Source organism: Astyanax mexicanus, chromosome 13 (assembly GCF_023375975.1).
Source record: "Astyanax mexicanus isolate ESR-SI-001 chromosome 13, AstMex3_surface, whole genome shotgun sequence".
In the NCBI taxonomy this organism is placed as follows: Eukaryota; Metazoa; Chordata; class Actinopteri; order Characiformes; family Acestrorhamphidae; genus Astyanax; species Astyanax mexicanus.
In genome coordinates this window covers 34,991,215-35,010,801 of record NC_064420.1, presented here as the reverse complement: position 1 = coordinate 35,010,801, position 19,587 = coordinate 34,991,215, and the positions used below count along the sequence as shown (strand labels likewise).

Sequence of the window (19,587 nt, the reverse complement as noted above, 5' to 3'; positions counted from 1 at the left end):
CAGCTTCAGTGGCGCCCAACGAGACCCACAAGGGGATCCCGTGGACTGGCTCCAGGATGGCGATCCGCCATGCTCCATTCGGGACCCTGGCGTTGGAATCCCCGAGGCCCCAAGGACGCCGCAGGCCTCGGGGTAGACGTTTTAAGGGGTCCCGCCAGCCGGAGGAGAAGCCCGTTTCCGGGGAGGATTTTCTTGGGGGGGCGCTTGGGCTGTGTGCGGTCAGCCTCGATCCTCGCCCCTACGAGGACGGGGGTGGCATGGATGCAGGCTGTGAGGAGTCCTATTCCTGGGACTACTCCGATCTCCTCACACCTGCGTCCAGTGAAGATGAGTTTGAGGACTGCCCTCCTGCACCAGCCCGCCAGCCGCTACTTCCTCCCGCGGTAGCTGCCGATCCGCGCCCTGTGTCTTTCGCGGTGGCAGCCGAACCGCAGCCCGTGATTCCCGCGGTAGCAGCAGAACCGCGCTCCGAGACCCCCTGCGCGGCGAGCCAGCCGCGGTCAAAGACTTTCCCCGCGCCAGCTTTCACCGGCGAACCAGCGCTCCCCGCGCTACTCACACCTGACGCTGCACAAGAGAGTAGGACTCCAGTCCGGGTTTTTTCTTCAACCGCAGCTTTAGGCTCCAGCATTGCTGCAGCGGATCTCTTCATGCCACGCCCCGTTAAGCACGCGTCTGAAGCGCTGCGTCCCGCGATACACGCGGCTGAGATGCCACGCCCCGTGTTGCACGCACCGCTCTCCGAGATTTCAGCGGCGGCCGCGCCGCTCTCCGAGATTTCAGCGGCGGCCGCGCCGCGCTCACAGACTGCAGCGGCGGCAGCGCCGCTCTCCGAGATTTCAGCGGCGGCCACGCCGCGCTCACAGACTGCAGCGGCGGCCGCGCCGCTCTCCGAGATTTCAGCGGCGGCCGCGCCGCGCTCACAGACTGCAGCGGCGGCAGCGCCGCTCTCCGAGATTTCAGCGGCGGCCGCGCCGCTCTCCCAAGCACCAGCAGTCCCAGCTGCTCCAGTTCAAGCACCAGCAGTCCCAGCTGCTCCAGCTCCAGCACCAGCAGTCCCAGCTGCTCCAGCTCCAGCACCAGCAGTCCCAGCTGCTCCAGCTCCAGCACCAGCAGTCCCAGCTGCTCCAGCTCCAGCACCAGCAGTCCCAGCTGCTCCAGCTCCAGCACCAGCAGTCCCAGCTGCTCCAGCTCCAGCACCAGCAGTCCCAGCTGCTCCAGCTCCAGCACCAGCAGTCCCAGCTGCTCCAGCTCCAGCACCAGCAGTCCCAGCTGCTCCAGCTCCAGCACCAGCAGTCCCAGCTGCTCCAGCTCCAGCACCAGCAGTCCCAGCTGCTCCAGCTCCAGCACCAGCAGTCCCAGCTGCTCCGGCTCCAGCACCAGCAGTCCCAGCTGCTCCGGCTCCAGCACCAGCAGTCCCAGCTGCTCCGGCTCCAGCACCAGCAGTCCCAGCTGCTCCGGCTCCAGCACCAGCAGTCCCAGCTGCTCCGGCTCCAGCACCAGCAGTCCCAGCTGCTCCGGCTCCAGCACCAGCAGTCCCAGCTGCTCCGGCTCCAGCACCAGCAGTCCCAGCTGCTCCGGCTCCAGCACCAGCAGTCTCAGCTGCTCCGGCTCCAGCACCAGCAGTCTCAGCTGCTCCGGCTCCAGCACCAGCAGTCTCAGCTGCTCCGGCTCCAGCACCAGCAGTCCCAGCTGCTCCGGCTCCAGCTCAAGCACCTGCAGCTCCCAGAACTATGTTTGGGCCCAGGCCCCGTATTTCCAGGCCTGCTCCTAGGCCTCCTGACTTTGCCCCTAGTTATGTGCCCAGGCTGTCCCCACAGACTTTTACCAGTCCTGGGCACCCACCTGTGTCTTTTGTACCCCTGTCTCTCCCTGTCCTGGTCCCCGTATCTGTGATCGTTCCAGTTACTGTCCCCGGTGGTTTCTCTGTTCCTGTCCCTGTTACTGTGTTTGTTTCCGTCCCCGTCAATGTTCTAGTCCCTGTTCCCATGTCCGGTCCCGTCCAGTCTCTGTCTCATGTCCAGTCTCCGTCACCTGTCCAGTTCCCCGTCCAGTCTCCGTCACCTGTCCAGTTCCCCGTCCAGTCTCCGTCACCTGTCCAGTTCCCCGTCCAGTCTCCGTCACCTGTCCAGTTCCCCGTCCAGTCTCCCGTTCAGTCTCCTGTTTTCCCCGGCCTCTCCCTGCCGCCAGCCCCCGGGGTTTGTTTTTACGCGCCTCGGGAGCTGCGCGTTTAGGGGGAGGTTTCTGTCACGCCTGGCCCTGTTTCCTGTCTGTCCTCGTGCCTGTGTTGTCCCACGTGACCCGTGCCCCTGTGTTCTGCCTGTGATTTTCCATTACCTCATGTCTCATTTGTAGCTCCACCCCTTCCCCAGGTGTTTCCACTCCCAGTGTGTTTCCTGTTTAGTTAAATAGACTTCCTCTGTTACTTGTCCTCTGTCGGTCTTTGCACTGTCCCCCGTTGTGTGTCCCTCTGCGTTTCTCTGTTTTCAGTGTTTTCATAGCCTTAGCCCGAGTCCCTTGTTCTTTGTTTGTAATATATATTTATCTTCCTGTTTATTCTGTTATTTTCTAGTTCCCTGTGTTTTCCCTAGTTTATTCCCTTGCCCTGTTTTTGTTTATCCCGCCTAGTTTTATAGTCTCCCCGTTTGTTTATCTTTAGTATCTCTTGTTTGTTTCCGTGTTCCCTATTCACCTGCTTAGTGTTTAGTCTTTAGTTATTCCCTGTTTATGTTCTTAGCTCTGTTTAGTTTCTGGTTTAGTAGCCTCCCTATTTGTTTTAGTTTTATCTTGCCTCCGTTTCTTGTTTATTTCTTTGTTTCGCTGTTCTTTGTTTATTTGTTTATATTTATTTAATAAATTCGCCCTACCTGTGTTTACGTCCGCCTCCTCGTCTCTCTGCCTGGGTCAAATCCTGACACATACTAAATATAATAAACCATATACAGCTCTGGAAAAAAATAAGAGACCACTTCAGTTTCTGAATCAGTTTCTCTAATTTTGCTATTTATGTGTATATGTTTGAGTAAAATAAACATTGTTTTTTATTCTATAAACTACGAACAACATTTCTCTCAAATTCCAAATAAAAATATTGTCATTTAGAGCATTTATTTGCAGAAAATGAGAAATGGCTGAAATAACAAAAAAGATGCAGAGCTTTAGACCTCAAATAATGTAAAGAACAAAGTTCATATTCATGAAGTTTTAAGAGTTCAGAAATCAATATTTGGTGCAATAACTCTGGTTTTTAATCACAGTTTTCATGCGTCTTGGCATGTTCTCCTTCACTAGTCTTACACACTGCTTTTGGATAACTTTATGCCACTCCTGGTGCAAAAATTCAAGCAGTTCAGCTTAATTTGGTGGCTTCTGATCATCCATATTAATCTTAATTATATTCCAGAGGTTTTTAATTTGGTCATCATTTTTAAGTGGTTTCTTGAGCTGTATTTAAAGGTTAGTTGAATGGAATTGGTTTGAAATTATACAATTAAGCAACACAATTCACTTGCTGAATCAGTGAAATGCTACTAGTGAAAGAGTACAACTGGATTATATTTATTAACAAAGATATTTACTCAGATATTTGCGATTTAAATATCCAGCATGATGTGTTATTGGTGTTATGATTGAACACTGATACTTGTCTATTATATTTTGTTATATATTATGTTTTCATCATATCGTATTGACAGCTATTTTTCCATCGTACCACAGAGCCCTAGTTATAATATGGTTGCTATGATAATCTGGGTATTGCTCTAGTGTTGCTAGGGCATTCTATTGTGGTTGTATCCCGTCTGATAATGCAGCGTGTCTCCTCTATGCTGCAGGTGTATGAATGGTTTTTATGGCAACCCAGTGCTGGGTTCAGGGGAGCACTGTCGTCCCTGTCCGTGTCCAGGCAACCCAGGCAGCAGCCACTCCAACGGAGACTCCTGCCACATGGATCACTCCTCCAACGAGATCATCTGCCACTGCAAGCAAGGCTATTCAGGTCAGCTTTGTAACTGTGTTGTTGAACACTATGAGGGGCAGTCCTAATGAGTGGGTTGAGTATTTGGCCATTAGTGTTTTTTGTCTGTGCTTCTAGTTATATAGTTTATATAGTATATAGTTGATTTACTAACTCAGAACTTTATTGTAATATACAATTCTGCACATGTAACTTTACAGGTGTGTGTGTCTAGATGGGGGTACCTGTCACTGTGTAATATTGTCAGTTATCGTGCACTGTGAGCTACTATAACCAAACACACTTGGCCAATAAAGCCTGAGCCTGATTCTGATTTAACCCCATGACATTTTGACAGAGGCTTGCTGATCCTTACCAAAATCATTTATTCAATGAAAAAGAACAGATTAGAGAAATTACTGAAAGCCCAATATTGTATGTAGGCCTGTCAGGATGGTATTGTTGACATGTCTTCGCATTTCTCAGGTCGTCGCTGTGAGCTCTGTGCCCCTGGTTACTTTGGAAACCCGGAGCAGTCTGGTGGCGTGTGCCGACCCTGCGAGTGCAACGGAAACATCGAGACCGAGGATCCGGGCTCTTGTGACTCGCGCACCGGCCAGTGCCTAAAGTGTCTGTACAACACGGACGGCCCGTCCTGCTCCGAGTGCAAGATTGGTTATTATGGCAATGCTCTGGCTAGAGACTGCAGGCGTGAGTCGATCTGAACCTTTTTTATTCTCTGTTTTTCTATTTTTACACAGTTATAATAACACAAGCATGCTGTAAGATGCCCAAATGCAGAATTATTCATTTCTACTGACACCCACATTCAATAAACACACAATTATGGAAATAAACCAAACCTATCTAAACAAATCTAAATCCTAAAATAGTCTGCTGTCAAAATAAACCAGACAACACAATTGGACAAAGAAAAAAGCCTTCTGGAAGAATATTTTATAAAATGTTTTGGTCAGATGAGACAAAGGTGTTTTTAAAGGAGGGGAAAAGATGCATTAAACTCAATGAGCATGAAATAACTGTCCAGAATTTTGACAGAAGCTTGCTGATCACTACTAAAATCATCTGTTCAAGGAAAAATAACAGTTCAGAGAAAATGGTAATTATGTACGTTATTGACTATAACCTCAATATTATTAGCTTTTTCCATTAAGTTTTTATTAAAAAGGAGAGCCCATTAACATGATTGAGCTGGTATGTCAACCAGCTTTATTTATATACAGTGTGTTTATGTATTACTCCAATGCAAATAGCAAAACCTTGACCTTGATAGTTTAAAAGTTTATTGGTCTTTACAAGGGTGTTATTGTATTATTATGCTATTATTTTAACATGTGATCAGTGGCAAAAAATGTACTTAAATTCACAATAAATTTGTTTATCGCAATAATTTCTAGGACATTATATTGTCTAAACAATAATTAATATTAGGCCTAAATTTCTCTAAAATTCTGAACACAACTAACTTTAATGTGGCCTCCTGAAGTATTTTTTCCCTGTATCTACTCTACAGGCTGTACGTGTATGACGCTGGGGACACAGCAGGCCTATTGTGAAGATGGGTCCTGTGACTGCGACAGGCAGACCGGGGCGTGTCCCTGCAGGCCTAATGTTGAAGGCCATAACTGTGACCGTTGCGCCCCTAACCACTGGAACCTGGGCATGGACTACGGCTGCGAGGCCTGTGAGTGCCACCCTCAGAACTCCCACAGCTCACACTGTAACCTGGTGAGTCTTACTGGAAGCAACATCTGCTAAACCTCTTTCGAACCTGACCTAAGTTTTTAGAGCTGGAAATATTCAGGTCTTGAAATGTACAGGACCTGAGGAAGAGCTTTCCAGACTGTTTCTCCTGTTCTCCCTCTGTGTGTGTCTAGATCAGCGGTCAGTGTCAGTGCAGGCAAGGTTTTGGAGGGAAGCAGTGTACAGAGTGTGAGCCGCTGCACTGGGGGAATCCAAACGAGCACTGTGAGGGTAAGAGCTGATTTCTACCTAACACCCTGCTGATGTGAGACTGAACACTTGAACACTGGGGTTGATGATAGCTGACAATTATATTTTGTTAGATTTTGGTTTAATTCAAATCCAACATCTTCCAAACGTCTTCACATAATAAACAGCATATTGATTTAATATAACATTTTGTTGATGTGTAGCTTTAATTTGCAACCAAAATATAACATATGACGAATGCTATAGCTTGATGTGTGGATTTAATTGTCAGTTAAAATTAATAATCTGCCAATGTTATTTTTGATAGATTTGTAGCTTTGATTTCCAACCAAAAATCCACATCTTTTTAATGTTAGAGTAAGAGTGTTTGTGCCTTTTCGTTTGCTGTCTAACAGTGGAGCTTGACCCAGTGTCATCTTTCCATAAATATGAGGCTTTGATTAGCGATTTCTACCTTCAACCCAATTTTGTTTTTTACGGATTTGGCTTTTATTTCCTAACAAAATTTAACGTCTGTCTAACTATGGAGCTTTATGTCAACCCAGTGTCATCTTTTGATTAATATGAGGCCTTGAATTGATTTCTGAATGAACAAAATTCAATATCTGTTTTACCTCTAACCCAAGGTTTTTTGATACCAATTTGACTTTGTTTTCCAAACAAATTAAAAAAATTCATTTGAAGCCTGATGTCAACATAGTGGGTTTAATTTCCCACCAGAATTCAGTTTCATCAGTGGGTTTTAACTTTGACCCAATTTTCATTTTCATAATAATATTAAATGTCTGTCCGACATTAGAATTCAACAACTTTCTGATTTTTGACTTTAAGACATATATTGCCTGGACAGGTTTTAATATAAATTAATATATCTAATCAAATTCAGGTACTTTCTTTTAGTTTACTTGTTTTGGGAAGAGTTACATGATTTTTCTTCCTAATATTTTCTACAATTTATTTTATACACTTTTTATACCTGCCTTGCTGGGAGCACACGGATAGTATGTGCTTCCTATAACAGTTCATAAAATTAACTTTTCTAACATTTGTTTCCTCTTGATCTTGACTCTGCTGTGCTTTTTGTGTTTGGACAGAGTGTAGGTGTGACCCGCTGGGATCAGAGGCTCTTCAGTGTAACCGTTCCACTGGAGCCTGTCCATGCAGAGAGCAAGCGAGTGGGCAGCACTGTAACGAGTGTGCTCGCGGGTTTACCGGAAACTTCCCAAAGTGTGTACCCTGCCACCCTTGCTTCCAGCTGTGGGATGACGTTGTGTGCCAGCTTGAAGCCGATCTGGAAATCATCCGCAATAAAATAGCCGGGATCCTGGGTATGGGCCAGTTACCCGGCTTTAGCAACACCAGGATCCATGAACTGGAGGAGAAGCTGGCTGAGGTCCAGAACCTGCTGAAGAATGGGGACAGAGACAGGATGCACCAGCTGATTAGCCAGGCCATTGATGACATGAGGTAATGTAGTTAGACTGAGCCAACACTAGAGGGCAGTGTTTTATAGGGCTACTGGTTCAGCATTACCATAAAAAATGAGACTTAAAAATTATACATTTCTTTGATTTTACCAAATTGAAAACTTCTGGAATATAATTAAGAGGAAGATGGATGATCACAAGCCGTCAAACCAAGCTGAACTTTTAAAATGGTTGCACCAGGAGTGGCATAATGTTATCCAAAAGCAGTGTGTAAGACTGGTGGAGAACAACATAGCCAAGATGCATAAAAACTCTGATTAAAAAACAGGGTTATTCCACCAAATATTGAGTTCTGAATATAAACTTTTTGTCTTTGCATTATCTGAGGTCTGAAAGCTCTGCATCTTTTTTGTTATTTCAGCCATTTCTCATTTTCTGCAAATACATGCTCTAAATGACAATATTTATTAAGTTCTATTTATTTTATTTTGTTATAATTAACCTTATTTTACTATTAATATTATATTTTTATTCAAGTACATAACTGATACAGCTGAAATACTGTTACTCTTAAGTTTTTTATGTTATATATCCCTCTTTCAAATCAGATATCAAAAGTTTTAACCAGGTAAAGTAAGTAACAAATAACAGTAACTCTTCTTTGGCACAGGGTTGAGATAGCTGTCACTGATGGGCGTTTGATGGGCATGGAGAGAGAGCTGAATGCAACGGCAGTTCAGGACAGGGTCCTGAAACAGAATCTGACCTCAATGGAGCAGGAGCTCAGAGACCTGAATAACACACTGACCCAGAGCCACAAAGACCTGGACAATTACCTCACTGCTGGACTTGCAGGTACACCAGTATCCACTGTTTCATCGCTATCATCCCTGTCAATTTTTTTTTTATGTGAAATGTGAAATAGCAGCTGTTTAGCTTATTGGGTCAGACTTTCATTCATATAAATGGATTAATAAAAATGCCCCAAAAGGACTCGGAATTACATATTTTTACACTGACTTCTCTTGACATTTTTCCTACTCCTAAAAAGTATATATATTTATATATATATATATATATATATATATATATATATATATATATATATATATAAATGTATATTTTTAGAAAAAAATGTTAGTTAGTTTTGGATTGGATATTTTGATTAAAGCTCAAATAATGGGTAATTGATAAAGGATGTATAGACAGTTTGAAATGCATAATTTGCACATAAAATATAAAGCTAATTAGGTTTATTTATATTTCTTGCATGTATTGTTTCTCATTACATTCTCATCACTAATCCTTTTAATATACAACAAATTTGATCTAACAAAGCAGACAATTAAAAAAATTGTTTCACCGTTTGTTCCTCAAAATGAAACACAATATTCTTTAAACATCCTTTTCATCAGTGCCATGGTGTGCCATGTTTTCTTCTTATGTTATGTATTATATTGTTCTGTCTTCTATTCTAGATTGTGATCTGAATCACAAATTTGACCATATCAGTTAAATATGTTAAAATCTTTTTTTTTTTTTAAGGTTTGTGGGTTTGATATTTACTGCCAATAACTGTTTGACCCTTAAGCAAGGGCAGTGGTCAAATTCCATTTGTTTTTTCAGCACACATATTCCAAAGAAACGTATTGGTATCTTTTTATGAGTGCATTCTAAAAAGGTCTTTTTTTTGTTTTCCCAAATCCAGATCAGTTTGAGAAAATACAGAAGTACTACCAGCAGTCTTTGGATGCTGAGCAGCGTTGTAATGCGTCTGTGTACGGACCTGAGAGCCCTGTGGAGCAATCTAAACAAACACGTAACCTGACTGAGACCCTGATCAATCAGAAGAAAGACCAGCTGCTGAGAACAGTCACTGCTCAGAACAAATCACTATCTGAACTGGAAAAGAAAGTACATGATGTGGACAAGAAGGTCCATCACCTCAGCCGTAAGGTAAAAACTGCCTTTATCTCTCTGTGGAGAAAACATTACCCATAGACACAGATGTAGAACTGAAAGTGCTGAAATACTGCTGCTGTAAAAGTGGACAAGGTTGGCTAAAGTCATCAACATCAGCAGTAATTTCAGTGTATACCCTGCCCATTAAATTACTGGGTTACTCTTTAGTTGGGGTGTGCCATATTGTATTGTGCACAGTAATATAATCACATAACATATTTTTTTGCAGTATTAGGCATGCAGGATTATAAGGCGCACATTAGCTAACCGCTAATGCCATCTAACTGCCGCCTGACAGCTCTACACTGAGCAACCCTTAGTGTTCCAATAAACCAAGGCGATATTAGTTAGTGGTTCATCCCGCATAGCTTGTTTTAAAACAGTTTTAAGACTACAGGCCGGTAATACTCACCTCTGAACAACAAAATGGCAAGCCGGGTTAGCAGGTTATGCTAATGCTGCTCCAGCAGTGCTAGTCAGTGTTAGCAGCAGACTACAGGCCAAAAATACTCACCTCGGAATGGCCGAATGGCTAGCGCAGTTAGCTGGTAATGCTAACACTGCTCCGGCAGTGCTAGCCGGGTTAGCTGCAGACTACAGGCCGATAATACTCACTTCTGAACGGGCAAATGGCTAGAGCAGTTAGCGGCTGATGCTAATGCTGCTCCAGCAGTGCTAGCTGGGGTTAGAAGCAGACTACATTCTTATAATACTCACATCTGAACGGCTGAATGGCTAGCACAGTTAGCGGGTAATGCTAATGATGCTCCAGGGGTACTAGCTGGGGTAAGAAGCAAACTACAGGCCTATATACTCACCTCTGAAAGGCCGAATAGCTTGCGCGGTTAGCGGTTAATGCTAATACTACTGGAGAACCAAAATAAAACTCCTGTATAATGCTGAATGGCTTTGCTGCCCCTTACAACCTGACTGGAAGAATTAATACATATCTCGCACTGGATTAAAAGTTTTCTTTGGGGGAAATTAATTTGTTTTAAGTGAGCCATGTAGTGCAAAAAATCAGTGTTTTGTTGTAGTAGTGTATTCCTGAAATTAATTTAAAAAAAATTCAGTGTTTTATCATATCACCAGCGATATAGTATAGTATATATGCAGACATACCTTGAAATATTTTGATATTATTTTAGGGTTATATCGCCCACCCATACTAGGTCTCTAGCTTATTAGCTTATTAGAACTATTAATATGCTACTTTGGCGTAAGCTTAGTTTACCTGCTTGAATGTCTCTTCCATACTGGTTTGCAGGTGTGTGGTGGCAGTGGCACTGTGAGTGCTAATGATACGTGTGTGGATGACCCTTGTGGAGGTGCTGGCTGTAAGAAAAATGATAGCACACTGATATGTGGAGGACCCCATTGTAACGGTACAGTAGGGGCCTCACTCAGGGCACTGGAGGAGGCTAATAACGTTAACAAGAACCTGACAGCTGCCAGCAAAGAAATGATGGACATGGAAAAGAAGGTGTGTGTATATGTGTATTCTAATTAGACAATAATACATATAGGCTGTTATTGCTGTGCTGACTGTATTGAAATAAATCCTCTTAAATGGGTGCAAATGATCTATTTGACCCCATCGAAAACCCATTTGGAGCATGATTTTAAGAGTATGTACATCATACACAAAATGTTGGACACCCCTGTTTAAATTAACCTCTTAGGACCTGGCGTCCACATGTGTGGACATCACGTTTTGGGTTGTCTAGACCACAGCAATAAATTTTGCTCTACAAGGGCCTGGTGTCTTATGAGGCCATTATACCGTCACCTAGTGGTAGCCAAAGAGTTTAACACGTTACTGTTTAAACAGTAAATCAACAGTAAATACAGTAAATGTTTTTTTTTTATATGTCTTTGTGTATGTCTTCATATTGCTCAAAGCGGCACAATTGTTGTTTCTACTTTTGTTTTGCACTCAGGCAAAAAAAAATGCTGCTGTGTTTAGGCACAAAATAAATGTTTTGCACTTCATTATTAATTGCGACTTTATTGTCTTCTATCAAAATATAAAACTAATGTCCTCATATGTGGACATCATTTTTCTAAGAAACTACATTGTGTAAAAAGATAATTTTGTTTTTACACTAATCAGGTGTCAATTAGCCCAAATAGCAAAGAGGGAAAAATGTATGCCATGCCAGAGTCAAATTCTGCAAATGAACAGTATTCGTACATTAGAGCTAATTTATGTAGCAATCTTATATAAATAACAGATTCAGACATATTTTATGCTCCACTTATCTACTATAGGGAGAATATTGATTATTAAATCATGCATAATGCCACTTTAAAATGTTAGGTTTAGCGTTCTCTGTGCACTTAATTATAAGGGTTCCCAAAATTGTGCATACAACTGTATTTGTGTATGAACACTACTAACCTGCTTGTAATCTTTATTCTAGCTTAAGGACATTGCCACACTCACTCAGAATGTGAAGACACAAGCCATGAACACGCTGGAGAAAGCCCAGGCCAAGAAAGAGCAGTTTGAAAAGTCCAATAAAAAACTAAAGGACTTTATCCAGAAGATCAGAGACTTTTTGACTGGTCAGTGTTTTGTCAGTTTATGTTCTACAAAAAAACTGTGTTAAATTAAGTGGACTTTCTACCTTTTGACTAATTGTTCATCTGTACTGGCACTGATGTTCTTTTGTAGAGCTCTGTACTGTGTACTGGCTAGAACCTGGAGATATGTATCATGTGACAAAACTTCAAAACTACTGGGATCCAGTATATTGCAATATATTCAAAGATGATAAATTGCGATTTTTAAAAATAAAAATTTCTGAAAGTTTGTTATAGCAAAATAAACACATTACCATATGCAAAAAATCTGAGTAAAAGGAAACGATACTGTTATAATAACCAATCGTTATGTGTTGTGTTCAGAGGAAGGAGCAGACCCGCAGAGCATAGAGAAAATAGCCAAGCAGGTTCTGGCCATCCAGCTGCCTGTCAACCGGACTGTACTGGACCAAGTAGTGGAGCAGATCAAAGAAAACATTGCCAACCTTACGGATGTGGAGAGAGCCTACAATCAAACCTCTGAGCAGCTGAACAAGGCCAAGGAGCTGCTCAACGAAGCGCAACAAGCCAAGTAAGAGAGACAGAAAAAGCTAATTAGCTACTGAGCTACAGGATTTGTTTACTTAATTTTTGTCGTACATAAATCCTTGTACATCTGATACCTAGAGGGTTTTTAAATATACACTGATTTAAATACACTGATGTCACTTTGTGTGTGCATAGGACTCAAGCAGAGGGAGTTAATGACGCCATCAGTAAGACTAAAGAGGCTCTGAACACCACGCAGGATGCTATCCAGAAGGCAGAGAAGGCAATAGAGACGGCCATGGAAAACCTCAATTCCACACGGAACGCCACAGCCACGGTGGGCTGAGTTTTTTATCTTTGTTGTACTATTTTTTTCTATTTGAGAAAGGTACCATTCAGTTTACGGTGATCTAAAAGCATCTTAAATTTTTTGCGGGGATATTTTTAAAGTTTCCCTCTTTACTTTCACACAGCTTTGCCCACTCTTGGATCTATAAATTATTTTCATGAGGATGCTTTACAAACACACCTGCCTGTGCTTATATTTGCATTAAAATATTCTTCTGGCAATTTATATATCTATTTATACCACAGTTAGTTCCGACCCTGCAATGTGATTGGCTGAGAGGTGTTCTATGAGTGCCGTTATCAGCCAGTTTTGCACTGTAACCGAAGCTCTCCATGTATTACTCCGCCACATACAGGTAACCTAGCAACGATGCAGCACTTACCAGCCAAACAGTGGAGAAACAAACAGAGCAGCAATAAAACTATTTTAACTCGTGGAGATTTATAACAAAATAGATTGTATTTTCTTGTCCTCTCTTGTCCTAATCTTGTAATAAACAGAGGTGGAACTGTGGTATAATCACAATGATACACATGAGGTTAGTGCTATAACGTGTAACATTGGCACTGCTGTGCTGATCTGTGCATTGCCAATATTACACGTTATAGCACGAACCTTGAGTGTATCATTGCTTAAATATATTGCCTTCCATTTTATTATTTCTCACTTGCTCCACAATACAAGACAAATAGGCTGCTTTTAGGCCAACCCCAACCCTAGAGTTTTCAAATTATTGTGTGGTTTCCTGTTTACACACAGTGCATTGAGCCTAAAATTGTAAATATTAAAAATGTTTCGTATTTAAATGCATGTGAAAACAATTAGAACACATATAAATATTTAAACTAGTGGCGTCAATGATAAAAAAAACTCGGATTATTCACAACTATATAATTACACAAGTTCTGATTGAATATAAACAAGAGAATGAATGTAAGATTAGCAAAATGTAATTTTATGTATCACTTGTAAGAGTTTATGAGATTTTAGCGTCAATAAAAAGTAAACTTGCTACATTTTGAACTTGGCAGCAGCAATGCTGTGTTTATATTGCTACATAAAACCGCTAATACATTACCAGATTCTCTGACTCTGACTGTATTTTTGTGCAGGTGGAGAACAAGATCTTAGATCTGGAGAAGAACCTGGAGAGCGTGATGGCGAGGTTGGGAAATTTATCCCAAGGCGTGGATATGTTAAAGAACAAGACGGAACAGAACCGACAGATGGCACAGGAGGCTAAAGCTCTGGCAAATAATGCCACACAAAGCGCCTCTGATCTAAACAAGGTTTGTCATTTATCTGTACTCCACTGTACTAAATGAGTTAGATGTTTTGACACCACCCTTTAGCATGCATATTTTTTAATTACAGGAAATGTCAGAAGCTGAGGCTCTATATAAGGAACTGAAGGAGAAGGTGGACTCTTTAGGAGGTGCTGGAGCCAACGTCACCCAGAGAGCGCTTGACATGAAGAAGAAGGCGAAGGAGCTTTTGGATAAGGCCGATAAGGGCATGAAATCACTTGAAAGTAAGTGCTCTTATTTATGTTGAGCTATTACAAAAACGTGCAGCAACAGGAAATAATTTCAGACCTTTAATAATGATGCACAAGATATTTTGTCCCAATAAAAACGACACAGTTTAACTGCGAAGTTAGTTAATTGTTTTTCCAAGCTGGATTACTGAGTTGGAGTTGATGACAGACCAAAGTTTCTGTGTAAGTTTCTGTGTATAGAGGCTATAGAGAGCCCAGTTCTGAGCTAACTCTGATGTGTTTTTGATTGTATAAATTTATTTATAACACAAAAAATATTCAGTATAGTTATTCTGTCCTTTTACTTATTTGGCTGAACCATTTTTGCCAAATTTGTTTTGGTTGCACAAGAATTGGGTGCATTCCTACTCATTTGTATTCAACATATACCAAACACTACATAGGCTACACTAAATCCAATTAAACATGACTAATTATTATATGACTAATTATTCTCTCTTTTTAAAGAAACATGTATTAGTATATTAGTTGCTGCTGCAGCTATATAGCTATATTGTAATTTATTAAAGTGATAAAATATTGTCATATTGTAATATTAGGGATATTAATAAAATATTCTGAGACAGTCAAAATATGTGGAATTGCTATGGGAGAGCTAAAGTGCTGAACCCACTGCTGCCCTCTAATAATAGGTTACCTTTTTTCTCTGCAAGCTAAAACAACATTGTGACAGTCTGCCTGTTTTTTTGTGTAGAACTGGAGAAGAAGTTCCAGCAGAACAAGGATACGATACAGAAGCAGCAGGAAGCGATTGAGGAACTGGAAAAGAATGCTACAGATATCAGAGATTACATCCGAAATAAAGTAACAGGCTACAACACCTGTCAGTAGTTATGGAAAATAAAGGAATAGGAAATTGAAATGTTACAAGATCAGCTCAGCCCCTTTTTATTCAGAACATTGACCTTCTTTCAAACTGATTTTTTAACAGATATATTATAAGTGAATTGTTCCTGCCTGTCTGCTGAAGACCTGCTGCAAATCTACATTGCCCTGAAACTATATAATTTCTTTGACTAAACTCAATTTATCTGATTTTTTTGATATATAAAAGGATATTTAAATTTAATTGAAAGTTATTTTTTGTTTCTTTGCAAGTGAGAGCATAGTTACAGGCCAAAAAAGTAATGCAATCATTCATTTGTATACAGGATTCCAATAAAAACCATACTTTACATCAACACATAGCTAAAAGTCACTGTAAGTCAAATGCTGTTGATGTTAAATAATATGTGGAAATGGGGGTGCAACATTGCACAAAATCATAGTTTGGTACCAGTGCAGCACATTGGGGAAAGATAAAACTAAACCAGGTTTCTGTACCATGCTGTTTTGTATATCCCCCTGAGGCAGATAATACAGTCTATAATTAAGAAGTAAGATGTCAATTTGAACATGTTCATTGTGTTCCCACACGCATAGCTACCAAAAATGCATACACATGTTCTCCCTTTACTGCTCTGTGATTTCATGGACTGAAATAACGTTGCTGTTGAAGTCAGAATATCTGTCAAATACCTTTTTTTTTTTTTAATTAGTCAATTTAATCAAAAATAATGATTAAGAATAAAGAAAGACAAAAACAAGCATATCCTTCATTTTCTATATGTGATAGAGAGAGATAGAGAGACAGGAGAGAACAGGACTGGGGGGACAAACAGTTAACAATACTGTAGCTTAACAACTATGAAACAATTAGGTTTCTAGGTGGGACACAAGCTTGTGAAATGACTGTACCAGTATTTACCTTAATAATGTACTATATATTCCTTATGCGGCTGCATGTACCAAACCATGACTCCCTACTGTGACAGTTTTTACAAATATGTGTATTGTTACTCCCCTAGTGGAAATGATAAACACACTGGAATAATGTATGTCAGATTTGTTTGGAATAAACATGTGTCTTCTTCAGGTGCTAAAGTCTTATTTGCCTTAAAGATACTGTATGTACATTTTAGAGAATATAAAATCTTGTTTACTCTCTTGGTCAGAATTTTCATTCTGCCGTAACTGGAGGCCACATGATTGTGATTGTGGAAATAATAGACAGTTGTGTCTATAAGGGTCGATTCCTAAAAGCATTCAATCTACACAATGATCTGGTTCATGGCCAAGAGATCTGTGTCTAAAGTCTGCTTCTTCCATTTTGCACTGGAGCTGCGAGGCCACTAAAATAAACATTTCTGTCACTGAAAATGGCTTTTGATCTTCTCAAACATCCATTTTATTTATGTTATATTTCTTTAAAATAGAGATATAACTAATGGGCCTTAAGTCACCATAGAAGAACCAATTATGACTCCATAATGAACTATGTTTTATGTAATTGTGAACTTATATCAGTGGAGTAAGTAAGTCAGTGTAAAAGTTGTTCAGAGGTTCTTCACACTCACATGTCTTTTATTTAAAAAATGTTCTTTATGAATGCATAAATAAATGTTTCTCCTACAAAGAATCAGCTACATTTTTAGTTCGCAGTGCAACATGAATGAAGCAAACCTCAGATGTCAGAAAACATTTCCTGACAGTTTTTGATTGACTGCATTTGTAATAATGAGAACTTTGTGTGACTTTGACCCCATTAAGTGAACCCTTTAACATCTTCAGCACATCAGTGCATAAAGCAGTCAGTGTCTGTGAATCGACCTTGAGATGTGCCTTCCGATCCACACAGGTCCATGTCCTTTACCTGTGATTCTTTCTGTTCATGTGGAAGATATCTGTGAAGTGAATAAAAATATATTGATATACTTTTTGAAATGTCTCCCCTTACTGAATCTGCATGACCCTGGCTTTTGTTATAATCCTCTTCCTGTCTGGATCAGTGCACTTAGCTGATCTCGAGGACCGTTTTCCATCATATGACTCGATCGCACATTCACTCCTCTTGCACATACTCTCAGAAACTTTCTTTAAACACTTGCTCTCACAAAGAGACTGCCGGTGTGGTTTTAATATAGGATATACACTGATCAGACATAACATTAAGACCACCTCCTTGCTTCTACAGCCATTATCCATTTTTTAGCTCAACTGAGGAACTTGTAGTTCTCTAGTTACAGACTATAGTTTTAATACTTTTTACTTGTGTATACTTATACTTATATGTGATGTAAAGTCAGAGAAAGAGTCTCACCTTCTTGGCTCCTGGCATCAGTTATTTGCTTAATGGGCATGTCCCCCCAACTCACCGTCACATTTAGTGTGATTGTCTTGTCCTGTTGCTACCTCCCTTCTGATATTTAGTTATATTTTGTAACGAATGAACTAACTCTGTGAAGGAGTTTACGTTAAAATGAACTCAAATTGAGATTTGTAATTTACTCTAGATGTAAGAAAGAGTTTTAAAACTCTCAAGAGTACAGTTTAAACTCTTGTGATTTTTACTTTAGAGGAGCTTTACTATGCCTACACTGTTAAAAGTATAAGTTCCTTGATTTAATTTTAATGGTTATTCAATTAAAAAATTATGGGGGGGATCACATAAAGTGCTCTATGGAATTTTCAGGAAGGTCCTTTAAAACACCATAAGAGGTTCCTCCACAGTAGTCCTGCCACGATAACAATTTTTTTGTGGACGATATATAGTCCCAGAAATGATTGCAATAAACAATGTTAGTCTCATTCTAAAAGCATTAAATGCCAATGATCTAATGATAATACAGTGGCTTGCAAAAGTATTCATACTCCCTGAACTTTTCCAGATTTTGTCACATTACAACCATAAACATAAATATATTTCATTGGAATTTTACTGTAAAAGACCAACACAAAGGGGTATAGAATTGTGAAGTGGAAAGAAAATTATGCATGATTCAAAACATTTTTTTTAAATAAAAAAACTGAAAAGTGTGATACAGCTGCTCTGTGACGGCCTCAGAGGTCGGTTAAGAGAATATTGGGGAGTAAACAGCATCATGAAGTCCAAAGAACAAACCAGACAGGAGAAGTGTAAAGCAGGTATAAAATGGTACATGGTATAAAAAGATTTCCCAAGCTCATGGAGCACTGTTCAATCCATTATCCGGAATTGGAAGGAGTATGGTACAACTGTAAACCTACCAAGACAAGGCCGTCCACCTAACCTTCAGGCCGAACAAGGAAAGCACTGATCAGAGATGCAGCCAAGAGGGCCATGGTGACTCTGGACAAAATGCAGAGATCCACTGCTCAGTGGGGAAATCTGTCCACAGGACAACTATTAGTCGTGCACTGCACAAATGTGGTCTTTATGGAAGAGTGAAAGCTATGTTGAGGATACAACTAACCTGCGCTAGCGTTTTGCCCTTTACATTTTGGCCAAAAAGTTTAATTTTGGTCTTACTGACCAAAGCACTTTGTTCCACATGTTAGCTGTGTCCCCAACAGTGTTGTGCGTAAACGAGGTCAAAAGAACGCGTTAATTGAACACGCTCATTTGTTCGTGAATGTTAAACTGAACGAAACACATTTTTTTATAAAGAACTTGAACGTGAATTAGTTCACATTATGTGTCATGATTGGCAGACACCACTGTAAATGAACGTTGGAAATTGTTTTCTATTGAAAACTGAGTGACATCTGTTTTCTCTTTTGAAAGCAACGAGAGAAAGTTCCTCCCTCCTGTATTATCGCTGGCACGCGGAGAGAGAGATGCAATAAAAAAATATATATATTTCATATTACATATTCTTTTTTTTATTAAATGCTGGTAGATTTCATTGCACTAAGTATAGAATGGGTCTACCTTGTCTGTACTGCTGCAAGTTTCATCACCTGGTAAGAAACCCACAATTGCAGTGTCATGAGCAAATGATGAGTACAATGAGCAGTTTCAAAGAACGTATAATGATTTCTAGCTTGTAGTGTGAAAAAAAGTATTTATTTGAATATCTCACGAAAAAAGTAAAATGAACTGAACTTTGAACTAGTTCAGAATTAAAATTGTGAACTTTGAACGTGAACTGTTCACTTTGAGCATGTATGAACTGAACATGAACTAGTTCAGAAAAGCTGTGAACTGGCACAACATTGGTCCCCAACATGGCTTAAACTGCAAACGGGACTTTATTTGGAATTTGGGAGAAATGTTCAATAATTTATAGAATAAAACAACAATGTTCATTTTACTTAAACATATATCTATAAATAGCAACTGATCCAGAAACTGAAGAGGTCTCTTAAATTTTTCCAGAGTTTTGTCTCCAGTGCGCGTTCCTGGTTTAAACTCGCGCGCTCACCCGCGAGAGAGAGAGAGAGAGAGAGAGAGAGAGAGAGAGAGAGAGAGAGACTGGTCTCTGAGGAA

The 19,587-nt window shown here is 40.5% G+C and overlaps 1 protein-coding gene across 2 annotated transcripts in view; it reads left to right on the top strand.

The window, feature by feature from the left end:
• The window catches only part of lamb2l (laminin, beta 2-like), a 70,733-nt gene extending 53,680 nt beyond the window's left edge, over positions 1-17,053 (top strand). For both annotated transcript variants that reach the window (XM_022677419.2, XM_022677420.2), the window contains exons 22-35: positions 3,834-3,997; positions 4,442-4,666; positions 5,490-5,704; positions 5,854-5,950; positions 7,024-7,396; positions 8,027-8,211; positions 9,065-9,312; positions 10,586-10,801; positions 11,742-11,886; positions 12,229-12,436; positions 12,589-12,730; positions 13,855-14,031; positions 14,117-14,273; positions 14,995-17,053. In XM_022677419.2, the coding sequence (XP_022533140.2) occupies positions 3,834-3,997; positions 4,442-4,666; positions 5,490-5,704; positions 5,854-5,950; positions 7,024-7,396; positions 8,027-8,211; positions 9,065-9,312; positions 10,586-10,801; positions 11,742-11,886; positions 12,229-12,436; positions 12,589-12,730; positions 13,855-14,031; positions 14,117-14,273; positions 14,995-15,131 (2,689 nt within the window). In that variant the 3' untranslated portion in view covers positions 15,132-17,053. The remainder of the gene's footprint in view (positions 1-3,833; positions 3,998-4,441; positions 4,667-5,489; positions 5,705-5,853; positions 5,951-7,023; positions 7,397-8,026; positions 8,212-9,064; positions 9,313-10,585; positions 10,802-11,741; positions 11,887-12,228; positions 12,437-12,588; positions 12,731-13,854; positions 14,032-14,116; positions 14,274-14,994) is intronic.
• Positions 17,054-19,587: the final 2,534 nt, after the last annotated feature.